Consider the following 24,769-nt stretch of genomic DNA (forward strand, 5'->3'; position numbering starts at 1 on the left):
TGTGTGCTTTCCACAGTGATCTCATGGGCAGAAAACAATGACAGCCACACCAAAAAGACACTGTAAAATTTGGTTTCTTATGTGTTGAGATACTTTCATAAAACACAGCATTCATTTATATTCTCTCCTCATCCAAGCAGAGTTGTTTCTAACAGTTTTTACAAGATAGAATGCTCAGACAATTAATCTTACAACTTGAAAGAATAGGGTTTGCCTTAGATTCTGCGCCCCCCCCCCCCCCCCCCCCCCCCCTTAAACTTATCCATTCCCACATTATTCCGGTGGTTAGATTAAGTTCTTGGATGGAAAATTTCCTTTAATTCTAGCCACTTGAATTTTCAGGGGGTCATCTTTTCTCATTTCTTACTAATGATAAATTTTGATCAGTTCATAGATGCTCAGCAAACTGCTGTAGTGATACATAAGAACAGTTTTACTAGGGTAGTTCTATTTTGTCTTTCAGGCACAACTGGTGCTTGATTAGAAAAAACAGAAAAATTTATTTAGGGTTGCAAATTGTGTTATGCAATATTTGCTGGCAGTTGCGATAGTTTAGTGGTTAGGTGCTGGTAAGTTTCTTTTTCTTTTACCTTTAAATATTTCATTTGTGGAACAGGTTTTGTAATAGTAATTCACGTGTCTAAAATTGCACTGCAAGGAGAAACAATCTGATGGGTAGTGAATAATTAAAGTATTCCCATTTCTTACATTATGTGCCGTTTTAGAAAATGACATTAAGCAGATAAGCACGAATTCAATTGTTTTTTTTAATGTCCTGTTTGGATAGGGAGATTGAATTTAATGTTTCTATTGAATGATTTCCAGAACTGTTCGTCAGATGGCACAGGAGCAATTCTTTTTAATGGCTACGAGGTGTTGCATGGGACAGAGACCTCTCCTCTTCTTCATTACCCTGCTGTTTACTGTTCTAGGGGTAAGTTTTTAGAGGTAAAGGCTTCAGTACAATGTGAATTTCTGTACAAAGTAGTAAGACAAAATATCTGCAAGAAAAGGCAAATTGCTGTTAACAACAGTCACTAAAATACAGATTCCTTTTGACCTGTAGGCAAGCAGTACAGTCGATTTCTATTTGAATTAGATGAGGGGGGAAAGGACTTTTTTGCATCTTCTGATAAGAACATGAACAATAAGCTTTAATATATGCATTTGATCTTCAGTGAATGCTAACCTTCAAGTAAAAAGCATCAGCAGATTAGATAGATACCTGCAGTTACTGCCGCCTTTTACCGTGCCTGCCAGGGCTTTTCAAATCTGCATGCTTGTGGCTCTCTTGAACATTTGATGACTTCACTGTTTGTTTCTCATTCAGGTATAGAAATTGCTACTAAAATAGTTCAGAAGTCATTCATTAACAGCTAAATACAATTGTAGACTTCTAAAAGACTAAAAATTACCTTACACTTCTTTTCTTTCATATTTACTGCCAGTTTTAGGGAAGATATGTTAGTGTTTGCACTATAAGTAGAAGTGTGTATGAATTCTCTATTATTTGTTTTTGGTTTACATAGAGTACTGCAAGAGAGAGAGCTAAGCATTCTGGAGACTACTTCACTCTCTTAAGACATCTTCTTAATTATGCTTACAACAGTAATATTAATGTACCCAATGCTGAAGTTCTTCTCAATAATGAAATTGACTGGCTTAAAAGGATTAGGGTAAGTTTTAGGATCAATTTATTTCTGACAGTCAGCTTTTTGCTGCTTTGTTGTAAAGTACAGTTTTAAGCTTGGTAAATGTATATTATTTAGAGTATCCTAACTTTCTCTTAAATGGCAGGACGAAGTAAAAAGAACAGGGGAAACAGGTGTTGAAGAAACTATCTTAGAGGGACACCTTGGAGTAACAAAAGAGTTATTAGCATTCCAGACACCTGAGAAGAAATACCATATTGGTTGTGAAAAAGGAGGTGCTAATCTCATTAAAGTAAGTTCAAGTTTTTTGACCTATGGAATTTTGGGGGGTTTTTGTTGGGTTTTTTTTGTTTTTTGTTTTGGTTTTTTTTTTTACTATCAATAGCTAAAAAGGAGCTTTGCATCTTGTGGTCTGTAACCATAAAAGGTCCCAATTTAACTGTTTGACAAGGACTTTTAATTGGAGCTTAATGTTTTCTTTAAAAATAATTTTTAAAAAAAATTACGTTTCATTTGTAAGAGTACTTAACGTTCTCATTCTTCAGAACCACTGCGTATGGAATTGCTGTGACCTCATGAGCTGTTATGCAGAGACTTGGCAAACATCACACAAGGATATTGAGCTAGATACAGGATAGTCCTGTACAGGACTGCTTGCTTTCATTACCCCTGTATTGTATTTTCTCCACATGTTCTTAATTAGTGCTATTAATGTGTATGGCAGGTTTGAACAAATGCATGACATCTGAGTGTCTCTTTAATCAGATGTGTTTTCTTTGTACCTCTGATATTATATAGCAGGAATATTGGTTTTTTTCAGCACTAATTGATAAAGAGCTTTGTAGGTAATACTGGTTTGGCAAAACAAAATTTTTACCAATCAAGAATAATACAGATTTATTTTTCACTTGCAGTGGTGGTGAGGGTTTGCAGGGAACCACTTTAGAGTGGAGTTACTCTGTTCTAAATTTAAAAGCTTTTTATGGTGTTGGTCTCAATTTTAACTCTTGGATTTTTTAAGTACTCCTCTGGTTCTCAGAAGTTAATTTATGTAATAACTCTTATTCTGTTATAAAATGGTGTGCATTTCTATGGTAACAGCTGATTTATTTTCTTTTTTTTCAGGAGTTGATAGATGATTTCATCTTTCCGGCATCCAATGTTTATCTACAATACATGAGAAATGGAGAATTGCCTGCTGAGCAGGCCATACCAGTCTGTAGTTCACCAGCTACTATTAATGCTGGCTTTGAACTACTAGTTGCACTAGCAGTTGGATGTGTGCGAAATCTCAAACAGATAGTAGACACCTTGACTGAAATGTATTACATAGGTACAGCAATCACTAGTATGTAATATTTTTAATTATCTATTTTCTACTTTTTAATGTATATATTATGTATAGATTTTGTTTATATTATCAACTGACTAGAGGCTGAGTTTTTTCGTTTGTGGTTTGTTTGTGGCTGCTTTTTTCAGGCTGTCAAAATCTAGAAAAGTTTGTCAGTGTAGCCTTTATGCAGTAAATGGACTGACGTGCATAACATGGTTGCATCAAAGTTCCAGCCCCAGTCACTTACCCAGTCTGACCCTTCCTACCCCAATCTCTGGCTACTCGCCTTTGTCCTTACCAGCTCCCAGGAACCTCATTCTGTCTGTATCACCTACTGCTGTCTCATTGTTTCAGGCTCTGCCTAACCAATCCCAGAACCTCATCAGGTATCTTCAGCTTAGTTTTAGTGCCAGTCTCTTGGTTGCTCACCTAATTTGTCATCATTGTCCACACACAGACACAGGTCCACTGTCCTGTTTCCCTTTTTAGTTCTGTACTCATTCTCTGCTTGTCACAGTCCTTTCTCAAACGTTTGTTCTCTCAGTTTTGGCCTTGTCTCAGCACAGCTCTGCACTTAAAGAATTTTCTCCTTCTCACTGGAGAAAGATTATAGCAATTGCAGTATGTACAAAAACTTGCAAATGTGTTTCAAAAGCTGATAGTCAAATGAAACTTGGGCTAATTTTCACAAGGATGGCAAAAGGCTCATACTTAACACAGATTTTGTTATCAGTAAAAGGCATGTAAGACTTTCTTGAACAAACAGGAGCATATTTTCTGCAGCCCTAAATGGAACAGCTAAACCATTTTGGCTGTAATATTAACAGGGAAAGGAAAAAAAAAAAAAAAAACCAAGCAAACCCAAGCTCATATGGGAAGAAAGGCTGGGAGAGTTGGGGTTGTTTCAGCCTGGAGAAGGGGTCTCCGGGGAGATCTTACTGTGGCCTTTCAATACTTAAAGGGGGCTTATAAGAAAGATGGAGAGAGACTTTTTACCAGGGCCTGTAGTGACAGGACAAGGGGCAATGATTTTAAACTGAAAGAGGGTAGATTTAGATTGGACATAAGGAAGGAATTCTTTACGATAAGAGTGGTGAGACACTGGAACAGGTCGCCCAGAAAAGTTATGGATGTCCCATTGTTGGAAGTGTTCAACACTTGGTTCAGCAAGGTTGGATGGGGCTTTGAGTAACCTGATCTAGTGAAAGATGTCCCTGCCCATGGCAGAGGTTTGGACTAGATGATCTTTAAAGGTCCCTTCCAGCCCAAACCATGTGTGATTTAACAGAATGTTTAAACTGGTAGAGTTTAGCAAAACTATAAGCAACTAGAAGTAGTATCCCATAGTGGGAATGTGTCCACTACCTCTCACAATGGCAGTGCCACTTGCCCAGTTGGTGGTGTCAGTGAGTCATTTGAGGTTTTTCAATCTCTTCCTGTTCTGTTCCATCTCAAATGAACAAATGAAAAGGGCAGCTTTACGGTTTCCCCCTCTGCCTCATCCTTTTTTCTTCACCCTTTTCTATTGGGAAGTAGTGTATTTCTTATCACCTCACGATTAGAAGGATTTTGTGGCATTTCCTTCGCTCAAGTATTTGATAAGCATGATAGAACACCAGATGTCCATTGTATGTCAGACAGAAGAGAGAACACATGTATGAACTGTGCATGATGTGTGTTCCATATACCAAGTAAAGCTTGCTTGTAAACATGCATGCTCTCTTACTTTCTTTTACATCAGAATTTTTTGTGTTAAAACCACAGAACAACAGGTTAGCGTAGGAAACCTGTGATCATAAATGTACTCTGAAGAGATATGAGAGGTCTGAGGAAGAAGACTCAGGAGAGAAAAATCTATCGCAAGTCATATAGATAGCATTGTCTAAAACTGTTTCCCATCCTGGCAAGGAAAAGTGAGGCATAAGTGAAATATTGTAATTTTTAAAGGATTATAAATTTGTGAAAGGCCTATAAATGGTTATATATTCTAGATTCATTCAACTGAATTCTTCAGCTAAGAAACTTGCTGGTATTGAGGGAAGACTTCTGTTTGATACATAAATAGGCTGAATTTTTGTCTGGCCACCTCTTTAGTTATGCAATAGAAGAAAATGGTGTAATGTGAAGATTACAGATAGAACTATCATTCATAGAAGTTGTGTTAATTTTAGCAATTAAGTTTTCTGGTGGAACATTTCTTTTATTAAACTGCAGTGTGATACACTAATTTTATGCAACTGCCCTTTGTACTGCATTGATGGTCTAATTAATTTATAACAAAATAGTTTCCTAATCACATTCTGCTATTTTCTTTTAGCTTGTGAAGCGCTTACAGAATGGGAGTATCTACCACCTGTTGGGCCTCGACCACCAAAGGGATTTGTAGGACTGAAAAATGCTGGTGCCACTTGTTACATGAATTCAGTCATTCAGCAGCTGTACATGATTCCAGCCATCAGGAATGGGATTCTTGCAATTGAAGGCACAGGCAGTGATGTAGATGATGACATGTCTGGGGATGAAAAGCAGGACAATGAGGTAAATTTAATTACGTAGAACTTGCTTATCTTTAAAATAGAATTCTTTTTATGAAAAAGGTATAACAAATTTAAGGTGCTAATCGCTTTGCTTTCCACTACTAGCAGTGGGGACAATAGCATAATATTTCTTACTTGAATAGGCTCGCTGCCAGGGAGGCAGTTCAAAAGATCCAAGTAGTGGAGTTTGCAGACTTCCTCCTCATGGATTTGTACTTGAAAGCACTGTACACCACTTCTGCCACAAGAACTCTGTTAATGCATACAAAGACGTTCTTTTTTTCTTCAGATGAGAATATGAAACACCTTAGATTGTTAAATTAAACAAGGGATCCAACTAGCTATGAGACAGCTACATATCAAAGTTAATTGCACAAATTTTCTTCTGCTTTTCAGAGCAATGTTGACCCGCGAGATGATGTGTTTGGTTATCCACATCAGTATGAAGACAAACCAGCACTGAGTAAAACAGAAGATAGAAAAGAGTACAATATTGGAGTTCTGAGGCATCTCCAAGTAATTTTTGGTCATTTAGCAGCTTCCAGGCTACAGTACTATGTACCAAGAGGGTTTTGGAAACAATTTAGGTAAATAGAAAATTTACTATTGATGTCTGTTCACTGGACCACTGAAATGCAACAAAACTAATCGTAGTAGAAGAAATGATAGTGATGTTAAGTGTAAATTCGCAGAAGTTGTGCAGTATTGTATCTGTTACTCTACCTTTTCACCATTCTGTAGAAGTCTGTTAATAAACCAATTTACAGCAAGATGGTTATTTTGGATTCTAGCAGTTCTTGACCTTGATATTGAGACTTTGAATTAAATACTAAGTTATACACAAAAGCTTGTTTTTACTTACCAGTAAGTAAGTGTCAGGGACAGAGTAACAGGTGGTGTACTACATCACAAACCAATAAACAGTTTTGCTTAGTAAGGAAGAGGAATTAATAGCTTGAATAATATTCTTTTAGAAAAGAAATTGTTGGAGAACAAAACAAAAAATATTTGACAAGAATGTGCTTTTGTTTTCAGACTTTGGGGTGAACCTGTAAATCTACGTGAACAACATGATGCTTTAGAATTTTTTAATTCCTTGGTGGACAGTTTAGATGAAGCTTTAAAAGCTTTGGGCCATCCAGCAATGTTAAGTAAAGTTTTAGGAGGGTCCTTTGCTGATCAGAAGATTTGTCAAGGATGCCCACATCGGTAAGTGTTTAAGACTCTTCTTTCTTACAGAAAAACAACCTGTGTTTGTATCCTTACAAAAGTGACTAAAGAGTCAAGAGTGGGGGTTTTGTGTGTTTTTTGGTGGGTTTTTTTTGGGTTTTTTTTGTTTAAAGCTAATAGAATTTGCTACCTTGTTTTTTCTACAGCCTTAAAATTAATTTGTCTTCAAGTGCCTTGAAATACTTGATTATTATTGCTTCTACTTAGCAGACTGTATGTGAAGCATTGTGTATTGATCAGGGGTGGAAAAGGTACAGCTTTTTCATGTTAAAAGTGAAAACAACTTAGGGACCAAATGCAATGTATAAAATTTTAAGACATGGCCAACAGCTTTTGCTGTCTTCTGTCTTCCATAGTGTGTGGATAGAGCTGACCCAAGTATGAATCTTCAATTCCAATGAGTAAAACTCCATTCATACTCACTATGTAAGCTGTAATTAAGGAGAATGATGTAGGAAGTTCATCTTTTTCTTAAGATTTCTGCTGTATTTTTAATTAACTTAAAATGTGAATACTGAAATTCAGCTTCGTAAAGGGTATGTAAAAAACCACCCATACCAAATCAGACTGAAAGTCTGTATCCCACTATTTTGATGATGGTAATCAATTACAAATGCTTAGTGAAGGAATAGAACTAGGCATTGTACAGTTGTATTTCTCTAGACTTTTTCTTCTATATCCTTTTTGAGGTGGATGATTAAAATTGCATGCAAGATTCAAGATGGCCTAATGATGGACTTGTTCTTTTTCAACAGTTGGCTTTTTTTATTATTGTGGTAAATTTTGTATCACTTAACAGGTGGCCCTCTTACTGTTCACTACGTCTTTCAGATCATGTGCGATTCTTAAACGATATAGATCTCTCTGCACATTACCATTGCAGATTCTCTTTATTGTGCAAGTTGACCATTTACTGTTATCCTTCAATTAGCAATTAAAATACAGGAAAAAAAAAAACACTGATACAAACTGATTTTATGTGGTAATCTTTCAACTTCAGTTGAGCTCATGTGTGAATGAGAAGAACTTGTAAGTGGAACGTCTTAAGTTTCATGGTTAAAATACGTGACCAGAAGTAAGTTGAAATGTTACAAGATAAAATGAAAGCACTGATTTATTTTATATGCAATGGGTAATTAAATGGAAGATACAGATGTGAAGCAACATGAGTTACCATTCATTCCTGATATTATCCTGAAGTATTACCTGTCTTTTTGGAACTCTACTGGATTTGCGTAATTGTACTTCTTAATAAAAATGTTACCCTGATTGTAGTTTAGGGAGGAGAAAACTGGTAATAAACTAAACTATTGGATTGGAGTATGACAGATTAACAGCCTTTCTAAATTTGTAAGTTATTTAATAGATGAATTAATATTACTGTTTTGGTTGAAGTGTTTCTAAATATTAATTTATTCACTGTTATAAAACCCTTTGTATGCTTGATTGCATATCAGAGAAACAAGTCCTGCAGGGTTGTGTTGGAATAGATGTACCTTTTTAAATTTATTCAGCACTATTTTATCTTTAAAAAAAATAAAATTGTTTCCAAGATGTCTTAATTGGTTCTCTCTCAAGCATTGCTGGTTCATTGCTAGGAATTTGTTTGAAGGTTATACCAGAACACAGTAAGTCAAAGCCAGTCATAAATATGCAAAGTGATTTATGAAGACAGCTATTCAGGTTTTTTCAGATAGAAAAATGAAAAGGCTTTTTTTTATTTTTTAAATCTGTTTTGAACTGTTGTATTTAGGTATGCTACAATATTTGTGTTTGTCAGTCTGATTCCTGACAGTAAAGGTCATCAATGGAAAAAGTACTCTACTTTGCTGTCTGTGCTTCTCTACTAGCTTAAGTTAGCCAAGAGTCTGTCGTGCTACTTTAGCTGCTTTAAAAACAAGATATGCTAGAAGATTTAACTTCCACGATCTTTTCAGTAAACTTGAGACGTACAAGTCATTTCTATGATCTTCATAAAATAACTATAGTTAGTGCAGATCAAAAAATACAACGTGCAGATATGGTAATGTAATGGTAGGAAGACTGTAATAAAAAAGAGTTCAGTTCTTTTTTTACTGCTTAACTCCTTTTGCTGGAAGTTGACATCAAATGCGGAATAAAACCTTTGCAGTAAGGTGCTGTGTAGCACCTGTAAAAGGTAAAAGTTGAACACACTTCTACCTTTCACTTACGTCTGTCTATTCATTGGTAGGTATGAATGCGAGGAATCCTTCACAACTCTGAATGTAGATATAAGAAATCACCAAAACCTTCTTGATTCTTTGGAACAGTATGTCAAAGGAGATTTATTGGAAGGTGCAAATGCATATCATTGTGAAAAATGCAACAAAAAGGTAATGATTCCTTATCTATTAAATTTGTGTACAACTGTGATGTTATAGCTGTACTAAGTTCAGTCTTAGTTCATGTTCAGGGAAAAAAGTTACCCTTTACTGAATTCAGTTGTTAGTAAGAGTATATGAATGGAAACTTAATTGCTGATAGCTGTTCATGTCCTTTTTTAGGTTGATACAGTGAAACGCTTGTTGATTAAGAAGTTGCCTCCAGTTCTTGCAATCCAGTTGAAACGATTTGATTATGACTGGGAAAGGGAATGTGCAATCAAGTTCAATGATTATTTTGAATTTCCACGAGAGCTGGACATGGAGCCTTACACGGTGGCAGGTGTAGCTAAATTGGAAGGAGATGATGTAAATCCTGAAAATCAGATAATACAAAATGAACAGTCTGAAAATGAACACTCTGGGAGCACAAAATACAGGCTTGTTGGTGTACTTGTACACAGCGGCCAGGCCAGTGGTGGACATTATTACTCTTATATTATCCAGAGGAATGGTGGAGATGGTGAGAAAAATCGATGGTATAAATTTGATGATGGAGATGTGACAGAGTGTAAAATGGATGATGATGAAGAAATGAAAAATCAGTGTTTTGGTGGAGAATACATGGGAGAAGTATTTGATCACATGATGAAGCGTATGTCCTACAGACGCCAGAAGAGGTGGTGGAATGCTTATATTCTTTTTTATGAACGTATGGACACAATAGACAAAGACAATGAACTAATAAAATATATTTCAGAACTCGCTATCACCACTAAACCCCATCAGATTAAAATGCCATCAGCCATTGAACGAAGTGTACGGAAGCAGAACGTGCAGTTCATGCATAACCGTATGCAGTACAGCCTAGAATATTTCCAGTTCATAAAGAAATTGCTTACTTGTAATAGTGTCTACTTAAATCCTCCTCCAGGTTAGTACGTTAGTGCAATAATTATGGATTAATTTCTTGCAAGAAGAGTTTTGATCTGTGTTGTCAAGATTTGTCTAGCCAGTGAAAATTTTGTGCATTCTGCTTTGAATACTCTGTCTTCCTGGACTTCTGCAGTTGAACATCTGTTGTTGAGTTGTTCATCAGTGATAACATGCCAGAATATTTAGCAAAAAATACTTTTATAAACTGTCAGCTATTATTCAGCTTATGTGCTAAGTCATGTTAAAATACTTAAGTTTGTGGGCTGTTCTGCTGTAGACAGTTCTCAAAGGTGAGATGCTGCACTTCTAAAAATCAGACATATGTTAGCCTCCAGGTACCTGTCTTAAAGCTTACATTTTTGAATGATATGTTATAGAAGCTAGAGGCTGTTTTGATCAAGTTTCTTGTTAAAATTGGAACACAATGTCAGACAAAATAGTAACCTGGAGTCAGTTAAATTATTAGAAGTAAATTGCTTTTGCTTTGTCTACATGTGAGTATTTTGATTTTTCTTTAGGACAAGATCATCTGTTGCCTGAAGCAGAAGAAATAACTATGATTAGTATTCAGCTTGCTGCTAGATTTCTCTTCACCACAGGATTTCATACAAAGAAAATAGTCCGTGGCCCTGCTAGTGATTGGTATCTTGTCTTTTAACAACAATTACAGTTTTGGAAGTTTGATGTCTGTTAAAAGATCCCAGTTATATACATACGACAATAAAAGGTGTTAGTGGTCTGTCCGATTTTCCCCTCTCCCCCAAATATGTGGTCAAGGTGCACAGAAAATACTGGAAAGAAACTGAGCCTTAAAATAAGCTGCTGAGCTGAACAGCTTCAAAATTGATTTTCAAACAGAGCTTAAATCTACCTTTTGTCTGTCTTTTAAAAAGCACAAAGGAGTAGAATCTATTGCTAGCGCAAAACTAATATGTTATGTATTCTGACCAATTCAGAATCATTTGTTCATGGTTTGAGTAGTTTTAAACAAAGCTCTTTTCAACCCTTTTTTGCAGCTTATATTCTGTTTGTGAAACGTGTATAGTCTTCTAGACTGTTAGCAGAGTGCTTTATGTACATTGCTACAGGGCCTGTAATTCAGATCTGTAGTATAACAAACAGTACAATCTTATTCATAGCACCACAGCATTTTAGTCTTTAAGCTAGGTTATTCTGTGTTGGGGAGAGGAGTGTGGGTTACTACTGGTAGAACTAGAGAGAAAATCTAGTATTCATGATGACCAGTAGTTTACCAGCTACTAGTAAGTAGTTGTGTAATACATGGCAAATATGTACCTCAAGTTTTTCTCCAATAGCAACTTTCAGAGTAGCGAAGTTACTGCTGTTATTTTAAGAGATCAAGAGGAGTTCAAATATTGCTGCAGGAAGGAGGACAGAGTCAAACAAGACCCTCTCTGGAACAGATATTTTACTCTTCGGGGTTGGGTTTTTTTTTTACATCTGTAAATGTGAATATAAATTCCTGATAGGTTACATATTTAGTTGCCTGTCTTATACACAGCTCGTGAAATCCACCTCAGGTTCTCTGCTGTTCACTCTCTCCCCCAGTTCCAATACAGAGGGAATGATGGCTGCCACTTTAGGACCTTCTTTGAGTAGTGGTTTGGGAGATAGGGGATGTAATCCTGCCTTAGTTCTTATGGGTGATAGAAGTAAAATGCTACAGTTAAATGTTAGTTTTTTGATTGAGGTATCTTTTTAATTTGTGATTGCTAGTAACAGAGAGTATCACTATAGGAACTACAATTTATCTGATTGTAAGCATTTTGTGAGCAAAAATGTTTGGGGATCACCTTTAACCTGTATTTTCTTCAAATTCTGCAAAACAATATGTCTGCCAAAATTCGTTAATGCCTACATTTGGTCATAATCTCTCACTTGTGTCATCTTGTATTTCAGGTATGATGCATTATGCATCCTTCTTCGTCACAGCAAGAATGTACGCTTTTGGTTTGCACACAACGTCCTTTTTAATGTTTCAAACCGCTTCTCCGAGTATCTTTTGGAATGCCCTAGTGCAGAAGTGAGGGGTGCATTTGCAAAACTTATAGTATTTATTGCACATTTTTCATTGCAAGACGGACCATGTCCTTCACCTTTTGCCTCTCCTGGACCTTCCAGTCAGGTATTTAATTTTCTAACAAAAAGCTTTTGAAACTTATTCTTACTTCTTCATTGTAAGTATTTAATATAAAGTAAATTCTGGAGTAGATGCATTAGCGTTGACAGGAAAACTGTACAGTCCATTTTGCACTACATAACATGATGTAACTCAACCAGTTTGTGTGAGAGTTGCTGTCAGAGGTGTTCAGTTTCCCCTCATTTGTAAATCTCTGTGAAGACTAAGTAGTCAGAAGTTCTGAGTTGAGTTGCGAGTGTGAAATCTGCAAAACAAAAGTAGTGGTTTATAATAAAGTAATGTGTAGGGGAGTGAACCCTTGTTGTTCATTTAGAATTAAAATAAACAAAAAAACCAAACCAAAACAAAACCCACGAAAACATGCTGGAGTTCCCTAAGTTTTCTTCCCCTGTATCCTGCAACATTGAAATTGTCAAGAATTATAATGTTCCATAGGAGTTGACAGTGAATTGCCTAATTTTATACACCTAGAACTGACAAAAAAAAAGCCAAAATCTTAATGTAATACTTGCCATAACAATGTTTTTGTTTGGGCTGTATTAAAGTTTAAAAGATCAACCTTTTTGAGCCTTTGCTTTGTCATGTTTTTCATGTCTATGGTAAGACACTTTTTATTTGTATTGTTCCACTTACCTTCTCAGAATGTTTTCACTACTGTATCCAGCAAAAGAATTTGTATTAAGTGAAAGTTACATATGCTTTGACAGTATTTTGCTTCATGAGATATTTGAGATATACCTGTAGAAGTGATTTGGTTGTCTTAGTCTATGAAGTTCACAGTGGAACTGCATGTGCTTTTCTGAGTATTTAAGCCTAGCTGCTATTGGAGAGAAAGCTCAATTAAAAGCTTCTATACTTGCATAATTTTTTTTTTTATAGGCTTATGATAACTTAAGTTTAAGTGATCACTTACTGAGAGCGGTACTAAATCTTCTAAGAAGGGAAGTATCTGAACATGGCCGCCATTTGCAGCAGTATTTCAATCTGTTTGTGATGTATGCCAATCTAGGTAAGCAAATTACACACACTTTTACTGATGACACTGTAATAAACTTGTTCTTTATTAATGATCCAGTTACACAGGTAACAGCAGGAGAATCCAGTTTTTCAGCCTCAGGCAGATTGTTGTCATTAAATGTCATATAAATGCTCTCTAGAGCATCTGTGTTCCTCCAGTTTGGAGTTTGGGGCTTTAGTCTTCCTGCCATCCTTGGAAGATTAACATGAGAAGCTTGGAGCAATAAGACTGTGTCCTCCTGAGAGGGTGTGGGGGTGAAAAAATGGCAAGAGAGATGGTGCTTTGTTCAGGGCTCATTTGCAGGGAGGTCATGAGACCCAAGAACCATGTGGGGCTGTCAACTGGTTTGAGCCTGGAGAAGTTGAGGAAGATAAAAGTTCAAGAGAGACATGCATGATTCTCCTTTATGGAAATGTCAGTACAGATGGTCATGCTGTATATATTCCAACTGTGCCCTTTCAATATTAATTTCTTTAGTTCACCTTTGAAGTTCACAGCTATGAATGCAAAACACTAATTCTGTGTCTGTCTTCCCTTTAAAGACTTTGGGAGGCTGAGGAAATAGCTCAATCTGTGTATGCACTTAGACATTATTGCTTGCCAGAATGCTTTCACCATAGACATCATATGAGGTAAAAGAATGCAAGAATTGGGAAATTCCACTATAAATTTATTGGATATTGTAGTTCCTCCAAGATAAACAGGCAAGAAAAGCCAGTATTTTTGCAATATAGGAAGGCTTAAGTACAGTTCTCCCAGGCTTGAGACAGTGATTCTTTTCATAAAGACTAGAGTCCTAAATTTTCTGATGAAAGATAAATTAGAGATTGAGTATGAGCACAAATGACTATTTATTTTTAGCATCTGACTGAGATGAAATGGTTATCAGTTTTGTGGTGATGGACATGAAATATTGGCTGTGGCACTTCCAGCATCTGCTACTTTTCTTCAGGATCTTAATTGTGTCCAGCATTATAAAAATAGAAATAAGTATAGATTTAGAAGTATACAAAAACTTGTATTAAATTCTGGATTATGTAGGTTCTTTGCATAGAAAATCACTAGCCTGTATACTAAGAATAGAATAAAATAATACTAATAGTATCTGAAGTAACTATTGGAAACAAAAATCATTTTTGCAGTTAAACTGAGATCAGTCCTATTCACATTCAAATGAACAGCTGTAATCTTGCTTTCTCTTAGCATTACCAGCATGCTGAAAATCAGTTGATGAGTGATTGAATAAACTTTTTCAGGTGGGTTAATCCATTGCTGCTTTATATATTTGCCCTGAGGAAGAGCAATTAAGAGTAATAAAATGCAAGTCAAATGAATAAAGGATTGCTTTTCCACTCTCAGGTTGATGAGGGTAGTCACAGGTTCATATCTAGTGAATTGTCACAGAGCTCTACATTCTTACTTTCCCCAGTTATTAGGGTCTTCTGTTGGGGGCCCATTTCTGTTTCACATGTGGTAGCCTAAGTGACAAAGCATCTTTCTTTACAAAAAGTTCTAAGCAAGATACGATATTCTTCCATAGTGGTAGTCTATTACACTCTCCCTCTTACTCTAATACAAGGTATTTTCATCCTTTTATGTAAAGCAGTATGAAGCTAGGAAATGCAGTTCCCTTGGAAATTTTACAAAGTGCCCGTTATACTGAGCAGCTCAGCCATTGCTGGTTATCGGCTCATGCAGGCAAGTTATAAATGTGAGTTTCTGTTAGATTACTTCATGGCTAAAGTGTTAAGCAAGTGTATCAGTCCAAATGAAGTTATTTCAGTATTTCCACATAGAATTGACACACACACACAGAGTTCTGGAAGCTCTTTCATATGAGTAGACAATTTTAAAGGAATTTAATTTCCTATTTGTAAAATTCATCTAGGCAATTATGTTAATTTAATTTCACCTATAATGTATGTTGCTTTCATATACTTTGTCTACCAAAACATTCTCTGTCAGGCAGGGTTCCGTCATGACCCCCAGAGTGGCCTTAACGTCATTACAGAGAAGAGAGATGCAATTCTTCTGCTCTAACTGATATTTTCTTCTTTACTAGCTTTTCATAGTCAGTAAGTGCAGTTGAAGCCTCTGACTAGGAAAGCACTCAGAAGCCAGATGGGAAAGCATAACTAAATTTTATTTGTGGGTCTGATCGTTATCACAATCTACCCTGCAAAGATAAACATGGAAATACTAAGCAGTTGTGCTTGTCTTACTACTGTTAACTGAGGGCTTCTGTATGGATGTAGTGTTCTTTCAGCAAAAGCCACAGTAAGTCGTTCCTGCAGCACCTCAAGTTCTGTGAAAAAGATAAATTGTCTGACATTTTGAGAAATCAAATAACATATTGTTCATGTCAAAGAAATTGTTCATCTCAAGCAAGAGATCAGTTCTACAAAGGACGTAACTACAAAACTAACATAATCAAAAAATACTATAAAAGAGCTCTAATAAGGTGCTATCTGGATTCCTCCTTTTTATCAGAAAGATGGTAGGTAAGGTCCAGTTGTATTTCAGAATAAGAAAAAACTTGGAAATGTATGAAAAATCATGACTTTTAACCAAATTGAGAAACAGAATACAAGATCAGAAGGGACATATCGAATTTCCTGGTAAGTACTTGTGTAGTATGTGCAAGGTGTTCTTGCAGTGAAGCTAGCTGTGTGTTTGGATTTTTTGGTTGGTTCTGGAGGTTTTCTCATCTTTTTTGTTTTTTCTTAAATAAGAGTGACAAAATCAATTTACGCTTACTGCATAGTATGGCACAGTTGGAAATGTCTTAAATTTGTAAATGATGTATCTAGGACAAGATGGAAAAATAATGAAATATACTTTGGGGGGTGTTCATCCTATCCTGGGCTTCACAATAAAAAGATCAATTCTTTGTCCAAAAGACTTCTCTGAGGCTTTGCTGTTAACACAGATGCTAGTTACTTAAGTGCTAATAAGCACTGTTAAGAAATTGTAGTCATTTACAACTGTCCTTCAATGTGATTTTTCAGCCAAACATAATTTTCTTGTGCATCTTTACTGATCTGATTATTTTTTTTCCTCAGCATAAATGATGGTTATAATAAAACCCAGCAACTGAAAAGTTACGATTCATGTAAACAGTACTTATTTTTCTTTAAAAAAAAAAAAAAAAAAGTATTGCCAGTGCCAGAAACAAGATGTATCTTGGTTTTGTTTTTGTTTTTTCCCCCCGTAAAGGTGTAGCAGAGAAGACACAACTTCTGAAACTAAATGTTCCTGCAACCTTCATGCTTGTGGCTCTGGATGAAGGTCCAGGTCCTCCAATTAAATACCAGTATGCTGAACTGGGGAAGCTATACACTGTTGTGTCACAACTGATCCGTTGTTGCAATGTGTCATCGCGGATGCAGTCTTCTATCAATGGTATAGTGAATTTTAAGTTTTCCTTATATTAATTGAAGATATCAGTAGATGTCTTCTGTGCATATTTAGCTATTATGCGTAAAATGGATTAGCTGGAAAAATGTTTGCCTTTTATTTTTAGCAACTCCTTTTGTTTAAAGACAGAAATCTCTTTGTTGTAAGCAAAACTGATTTGCTATCCTAAAAAGCACAAGACAGAAGTCTGTTCTGTATTTTATGCTTCTTGGCTTATTCCTTAAAGATATAGGAAAACAACTGAGTAGCAAATTAGTAGTTTCTTGATTACAAAATAGTAATGATTTTAGAATAGTTTAAGCTCATTGTAAAGGGTTGCATAAAGATCTTTTGATTCTGAGTAGGCAATAAAATAATGGATTACTTTCATGTTACCAGCATGAAAGTAATCTGTACAGGAAAAACACTATAGCAGGTTCTGAAATAGCTAATACTGCTTATCAGTAAAGAGATCTTGCGTTGTTGTGGATAGCTCTTGAAAATGATTTGGTGCTTGTTCTCAGTCAAGAGGACAAACAGAAGCCAGCACTTTAATTTATAAAAGATAAAGAATCAGCTAGAAATTGGTCAACCACAGTATAAATCATTAATATCTCCAATAGTTTAATAGAGTGCAGTTATTTTTGAGAAATGGTGACAGAATATTGGGCTACGTGGACTTTATAGCCTGTATATGTACACGTTCTATTAAGCATATTTTAGAAAACCTAATTAGGAATTTGTAGAGAAGCTATTTAATGGCAAAGTCATGACAGCTTGATGTGTCAGGCTATAAACTCAATAGGCTAGAATGTGCTATAGTAAGATTAATGAACTGAAAATTTTACTATGCTGTAATAAGCTTTAGAACCATTTGGCAATTGTGATTTCGTTTTGTTTCCAGTGTGTTATTTGAGGCTTACACTGAAAAGATATTCTACCTATGAAAAATAATTGTATACTCACTGTATTCATAATGTTGTACTAAAAAAAATTACTTTGTACGAACATTACTCTGACTACTAATTATGATTACTATTTGCAGAGTAAAGTTATTTTTTGCTTCAGCATATTAAGCTAGAAAACTTCTTCCTTGGACTTCTGGGCATCCTCAAACAATAATTCAAAAAATACTGCTAAATTTAGAAACATTGGGAGCAAATCAACAGTCTTTCATTAGACAAAATGAAGCTTACTAAATAAGATACATTAATTTTTATTCTTTCAAGAGTATATTACTTCTCTCTACACTCTAGAGATTCAGATGGGACTGTTCTGACATAGATGTTCCTCTGAACCCTTTCCCATTGCCTAGTGAAGTAAATAGACCTTGTGTCCTAAAATACGATAGATTTGGGCTGTGTTACACAAGCAGTGAAGCAGATAAATTCAGGAGATAAGAGGATTTCACTGAGGAAACTCTCAGTAATTTCTCTTCTTGCATATGAACACGTCTCCAGCTGTTCTGCTTTGATTGTCACTGCATAATTGTATCTGAGAGGAAGAAGTAGTGCTCTCAGGCAGCAAGTGTCAAGCTTCGCAATCAGAAAACTTAGTTATTTCATACCATAGTATTTTTCAAAGAAAATCAACTGTTAGGGAGGGGTTGGTTTTTTTTCTCCATCTGTTGTTTTTTGATGAGTTACACCAATTTCTATTTTGTTGTGTCTACACTGAAAGTACTTCAGTACCTTTTCATCTGTAATAACTCTTTGTTCTAGGTAATCCCCCACTTGCCAACCCTTACGGTGATCCTAATTTATCTCAACCTATAATGGCACTTCAGCAGAACGTAGCAGACATTTTGTTTGTGAGAACTAGTTATGTGAAGAAAATTATTGAAGATTGCAGCAACTCTGAAGAGACCATCAAGTTGCTTCGTTTCTGCTGTTGGGAGAATCCTCAGTTCTCTTCCACTGTCCTCAGTGAACTTCTTTGGCAGGTAACAATAAAAAGCTAGGAGAAAGATGGGAATATAAATGTGTATGATGCAAGATTCTATATTTATATATAGGAATGTTGTATTAAATACTGAACAGGTGCTTGATAAATAAACTTTCCTTAAGATGACATCCTCTGTCAGTATTTACACTCTTAGGTCTATACATCATGTTGTAGTACTATGAGAAGTCCTTTTATGGGTTTAGGAAAGCAATCGACCTTTTATGAGTTAGGAACGCTATGTTAAGGATGGAAAGTAAGTAGACTGAGGTGGTCTTTATGTATTGCAAGAACATTTCCTAAAGCTTTTCTGTCATTATCCATTAAAGAGCTTCTTATGTGGCATGGAAAGCTAGAACCATTTCCTAAAATCTCCCTTGTACTTATTTTGAGTATGTTCGTAAGGTTCTTTTTTTACAAGTCTGCAGAACATACTTGGCTTCAGACTCAGGAAAGAATCTTTGGGATTGTCTTGTTTTTCCTTTGTAATCTCTGTAAGGTTAGTCACACTTTTCCACCACACTTTCCAAGCTAAAGCTTCTGTTAGCTCATCTTTATATTTGCCCCTTTTTTTTTTCCATGTAGACATCACATTTTTCTATGTTGTTTTGTTTGGCACTTGAAAGAATCATAATAAAAATCACTTTACTGATATTTTGCTGGCCATGTATTTTACATTTTAGGATAACCTTTGAACATACTGTCTAAAAGTAGCACTATCAGTGAAAAATACCATTTTGTAATTTTGCTTTTCTAAAGGTGTTTTTTTAAGGCAGCTTCTTCAGCATCTCATTCTTGGGGCTTCAGATCCATTGTGTTAGCAACTCATGAGGAAACATTTTGTTCTTTACAAAACCTACTATATTTAAAAAAAAAAAAAACCAACAAAAAAACACCCAAAGCCAAACCATCAACCCAACAAAGCCACAACCCCTCCAAAAACCCTAATACAATCAACTTTTTTCTTAAAAAGTATGCATTGTATCTTGAAATATCCTTTAAATTACAGTAAACTTCACTTTAAATGAATTGTGTTCTTGTATTGCACCATGTAATCTGTATGCTTCAAGGAATGCTTTCTTATGTTCTCTGCATTTTTACTTTTTAAGGTTGCATATTCATATACGTATGAGCTTCGACCTTACTTGGATCTGCTTCTGCAAATCCTATTAATTGAGGACTCTTGGCAAACTCACAGGTTAGTATTTACCTGTCTTTTTATAATTCAAGATTATTATGTTTTGTACAGCTTGTTTTCCCAGTAGTTCTGTTGCTAATCCTTTCAAGAGGTTTGTTTTAAATATATATTAAATCAAAATGCAGGAATAAAGCATTTTTTTCTACTTTTATCTCAATTTTTGAGATAAATCTACAATTTTTCACCTTGACCTTCCTTACTACTGAGAAATTTGCTACTTAGTCCTATAAACCCAAGATTTTTCACATACAAGAGAATGAGCCATTTAGGCTAAACTCATTAGTATTTACTGTGAAGTGCTTAGATTGATTCTTAGAAACATCTCATTCAAGAGGGTCCAATGATAGCCTGGTCTTACTAAGAAGCACGTCAGTCGTAGTAGTGATACCAAGACATGCATAAAGTGTGAAATTGGGAGAAAAGCAAATTTCATACATAAATATTCTCTATGTGATCACATTTCAAGAGAATTTTAACTTCAATATATTAAACGTTCATCCAGTTTCAAACCCAATTTTTATATGCCTACAGAATAAGGCTTTTGAAAGTTGAGATTAAAAAAAATATAATTATTGAAAATACTATTTGAGAGAATAGTCAATTTTTCAGAGGTTTTCTATAGAAGTAGCAGTAGGTGAGGTAGCACACAATAAATGTCATCAACATGCTACCTGTCAGTATTTCAAAATGTCACTGTTTCATAATAAGTGAATATAGGTAGTACTGGATTTACTAAATCATTTGCAACCATGTCTCTCATGACATTTAAAATACTTTGAGTAAGAGCACACGTATACAATAAGGGTATTGGAGTGAACTCATGTACTTAACCTGTAGAAGTAGACTGTGCTTTTAGGATTTTATCAGTTGCCTAGCCTTACTTTAGAAGATACTCTTAAGAGAAGATGGTGGTCTGGCTTACCACACTCCAAAACATAAAGACTGAGTTGGAGGGATTTCTTCGTTTTCTATTTAGGAATTACAGCTTAGGTAAGGGACGAGAATACCCTTTATACATAGGCTTTTCAGTTTTGCATATATATGTATATGTAATGCATATATAATGCAGTTTGTTTGTATTTTCTTCCTGATAAGTACTTCCATAAGATGTCTTTAAGTCCACAGAATGCTGGAGGCTGGGCATACTTTAGTAGATGTGAAGTAAAATAACACATTTTAGAGTGGAAACGCAGGTGAGAAATCATGGAAGTGGTTGTTTGGGATAGTGCTATATTTGAAGTAATGGGTATGAAGGAGGTTGAATGTTGTAGTATGGCTTTCACTATATTTGGAGATGTACATCACTTCGTATTCAAGATTGTAGTCTCAGGAATAGCAGTGTTTGTTGGAATTGTGTTAGGCTTCAGCAGAGGGGTATTAAGTGGTCAGGTGCAGTCATCCTCTGACTTCTTGCTGCCACTTCTGGCAGTAGCTTGAAGTACTGGTCTCTGTCCTATTCATGGTTTTGCTGTGATACTCATAGAGTTTTAATGATCTTTGTCTTCTCTTTCAAAAAAAACCAAACCAAAACAAATAGCATAACTGTCCATAGTAATTGGTAATATCTTCTAACTCTTAGAAAACAAACATCATCTGATCTTAGGCAGTGTGCATCCTTTGGTGCTCCTTGTATTCTTGTACTGTGAGATGACTCCTGCTGTTCTTTGGCATCAGACCCACTCTCACAAATTTCTCTTGATTTGACAAGTTCAGTGCCAAGTTTGGGATAATAGTGTTACAAGTACCATTAAGTGAAATCAGCTGAAGTAAAGCTCATCATCACTTTACAGATGGAGCCTAGGTTGCTGGCTGCCTGGAGTCTATTCGCTGACTGTTGCCAGGGCTATAAGGAAAGAGGGCAATTGCTTTTCTTACAATGAGTGTAGCTCTTCGAGACGTCAGTGTAGGTTGCGTGCCCTCCTCTGACGTTTTTTTCAAAGCCAGAAGTATGTCAGTTCTCAGTTCTTGCACAGTTTCAGGATGGCAATTAATTCCTCTACCCCTTGTTCGAGAGCAGAAGGCACAGAAAGTGGGCTTATTTCCAGGGAATGCCCAAGTCCCTTATCCCCACGCACAACTATGTACCATTCATTCCTCTTCAGAGGAACTACATCTAAAAGAGTGTATCTTTGAGAAGCATAACTATAACGTAAGTAACCATTCTGTTGAGGATTTAACTGTTCCAATTCTGTAAGGACCTATTGGGTTAACAGGTCTATTTTATAAAGGCAGTTGATTTTAAAAATAAGTAATAAAAATTAACCAGTTAAAGTTGATTGCTGTGATTAGAATTAATCATACTTACATGGTTTATATATCTCAGAGTTTAAATATTACCAAACATGCTAAAATTGTTACGTATGTGATGTGTCAAGTTAGTTTTCTGATTTTAAAAAAACTTCTTTACTAAAACCAGAAGTCAGAATATGAGCTATCCCTTTTGTAATTACATTGTAAGTGAAGCCTTAATTCAAATACTGAAACTCTAACACTTGAAGTTTTGGGGTTTTTTTTGTAGGATTCACAATGCACTTAAGGGAATCCCGGATGACAGGGATGGACTATTTGACACCATTCAGCGCTCTAAGAATCATTATCAGAAAAGAGCTTACCAGTGTATAAAGTGCATGGTAGCTCTCTTCAGCAACTGTCCTGTAGCCTACCAGATCCTTCAGGTGATACCTTTCATTCTGTTTCTTGCTGCTTTTTTTCCAGTTCTGTGTTTAAATAAAAAAAACAAACAAAAAAACCCAAACCAAACAACAAAAAAACCCAACAAAACCCACCCACCATTACTCAGTTTTCATCACCTTTATGAAATTGCAACTTCCAAGTACAACTCATTTGAGCCTTCCTATATCAGAAGGTCAATATATGGGATTGAGAGCAATTTGGTTAAGCTTGCACTCATGATTCTGTGATGCAGCTGCAAATTCACAGACTTCATTTCAAATCTGAAGTTTTCTTTGTGCAAAAAAGGATATTTCAGGGAGTCTTTTAAACAACAACGTATGTGTTGGTGGTCTGTTCTCTGATAGCTGGTGTATAGGAAGGGAACGATATTTCTGTTTTGAAGAACAGAGAAAATAATTCTGAATTGTTAATTTTCCATCCACAGAGCAATGGAGATTTGAAGAGAAAATGGACCTGGGCAGTAGAATGGCTTGGAGACGAGCTTGAGCGTAGACCATACACTGGCAATCCCCAATACACCTATAATAATTGGTCTCCACCAATACAAAGCAATGAAACATCAAATGGCTACTTCCTAGAGAGATCACACAGTGCTAGAATGACTCTTGCAAAAGCTTGTGAACTGTGCCCAGAGGAGGTAAAGAATTAATTTGGCTTCTGGTAAAAAATTTGAGTAAAGTGTTTCTATAAAATAATTAACCTTAGCAACAGTCTCCAGTCATTATAAAGGTAACACATTTTATAAGTATTTTATAAATACAGATTTCTGTTTTTGTTGGCTTCAGTTACATACCCCTGTGCATTTTTCCACTTTTATTACTGTTTCTGTAGACATCTGTCACTTAAAGAATTAGCAGTATAGAATTGAAATTGACCATTTAATGTAGATTATGAATGAGTCTGTTTTTCCAATAATAAGTTGATAGTGGGAATTTTTATGTAGTACAATACAACCTATGGGTGACATGGTGGGGTGGAATTTTTCTCTAAGCATGTCTGAAACAGTCACTTGCATGTAGGATTTGTTCTGGATAAAATAATTGTAGTATGTTTTACCTAAGTAAACTTTTATGTTTTACTTTTACCTAAGTAAATTAAAGTTGGGGTTTTTTTGTTTTTTTCTTTTCAAACTTTAGGAACCAGATGATCCTGATGCCCCAGATGAACATGAGTCTTCTCCACCTGAAGATGCCCCACTGTATCCCCATTCACCTGGTTCCCAGTATCAACAGGTAAAATCTCAGAGTTGAACCATTTATTCAGAGTTCCAGGTTAGCTTTTTTTAGCATTTATGGTAACTTAAATTATAGGCATTTAGCCAGAAGCATGTTGTTTTCCAATATCACACTCGGAGGAATAAAGATAAAGATACACCTCCGTTTTGCCATCAGAGTTTCAGGTGAGAATTGTAATGTTATCAGATCAGGGATTAATCATCCATAGAAAGAGCAGAGGGAGAGATGTCATCACAGTCTAGTGCGTACTGAATTTGATTCTGTCATATTTGTTGACATTGATAATATTTTGTGAGTTGCTTTCTTGTTTTTAAATACAAAATCATGCCTCAAGGCCTGAATTTCAGTTTCAGTAATTGGAGGGCTTTCAGAAAAATGCAGATGGCTTTGTTACATGTAACTTGTGCTATGAACACTGATCTCTAAATCTTAAGTACATATAAAATCCAAACTGTTTTTATGTTAAATGGCTGCTTTGTTAATACCTTTTAGTGGAAAGCCAGATCTGAAAGAAATCATAACCAGGTTTTTTGTTGAATTGACTAAATTAGTAGATCCCCCACTTAGTTGACATTTTTTGTTCCAATTCATTTTATATATTCCAAATCTGCTAATTTAATTTCCTTTCCTGCCCAAACCCATTTTCCCTCCATCTTGCTTTCCTTACTTGGTGTTCTCAGCAGAGCAGTTGGTAAGTCATGCAGATTTTCCCACTCCTTTCTGAGCTCCTGAGTTCAGACACATGCCGTAACCTCACCATTACCCGTGTGATGTGTTCACTTTCTTGCAAGAGATGGCATTTCTCACTAACACACACAATCCTCATATTCCTAGTTTCTCCACAGTTGGTTAAACTCTGCAAAACAGTAGACAGATGAGATGTTTTCGTTTGCCAGATGTGTGTATGACTTTTCAAATTGGGGCAGAGCATCTGCAGAAAACTACTGGTCTGGATTTCATTCAGTTCTGTAACATTAAAGTTTTCCCTCTTAAAAATTAAAATATGCTGCATAAATACAGGTATGCTTTTTCCGTTGTCTTCGGAAAAAATTCAAGCTGGTTGAATCTGTTGATAAAATGTGTGCACAGTTTAATG

The 24,769-nt window shown here is 35.7% G+C and overlaps 1 protein-coding gene across 4 annotated transcripts in view; it reads left to right on the forward strand.

Annotated features, from left to right (window-relative positions):
- USP9X (ubiquitin specific peptidase 9 X-linked) overlaps positions 1 to 24,769 on the forward strand; it is a 106,047-nt gene that overhangs the window by 79,078 nt on the left and 2,200 nt on the right. For 3 of the 4 annotated variants that reach the window (XM_050915206.1, XM_050915205.1, XM_050915207.1), the window contains 18 exons: positions 826 to 934; positions 1,530 to 1,676; positions 1,798 to 1,944; positions 2,778 to 3,000; positions 5,303 to 5,523; positions 5,919 to 6,109; positions 6,558 to 6,731; positions 8,965 to 9,106; positions 9,278 to 10,028; positions 10,549 to 10,672; positions 11,951 to 12,176; positions 13,071 to 13,200; positions 16,426 to 16,611; positions 18,327 to 18,547; positions 19,656 to 19,744; positions 22,263 to 22,419; positions 22,863 to 23,075; positions 23,575 to 23,670. In XM_050915206.1, coding sequence (XP_050771163.1) covers positions 826 to 934; positions 1,530 to 1,676; positions 1,798 to 1,944; positions 2,778 to 3,000; positions 5,303 to 5,523; positions 5,919 to 6,109; positions 6,558 to 6,731; positions 8,965 to 9,106; positions 9,278 to 10,028; positions 10,549 to 10,672; positions 11,951 to 12,176; positions 13,071 to 13,200; positions 16,426 to 16,611; positions 18,327 to 18,547; positions 19,656 to 19,744; positions 22,263 to 22,419; positions 22,863 to 23,075; positions 23,575 to 23,670 — 3,547 coding nt within the window. The remainder of the gene's footprint in view (positions 1 to 825; positions 935 to 1,529; positions 1,677 to 1,797; positions 1,945 to 2,777; positions 3,001 to 5,302; positions 5,524 to 5,918; positions 6,110 to 6,557; positions 6,732 to 8,964; positions 9,107 to 9,277; positions 10,029 to 10,548; positions 10,673 to 11,950; positions 12,177 to 13,070; positions 13,201 to 16,425; positions 16,612 to 18,326; positions 18,548 to 19,655; positions 19,745 to 22,262; positions 22,420 to 22,862; positions 23,076 to 23,574; positions 23,671 to 24,769) is intronic. The other variant, XM_050915208.1, reaches the window with a different exon arrangement.

The sequence above is a fragment of the Gymnogyps californianus genome, chromosome 1, assembly GCF_018139145.2.
Source record: "Gymnogyps californianus isolate 813 chromosome 1, ASM1813914v2, whole genome shotgun sequence".
In the NCBI taxonomy this organism is placed as follows: Eukaryota; Metazoa; Chordata; class Aves; order Accipitriformes; family Cathartidae; genus Gymnogyps; species Gymnogyps californianus.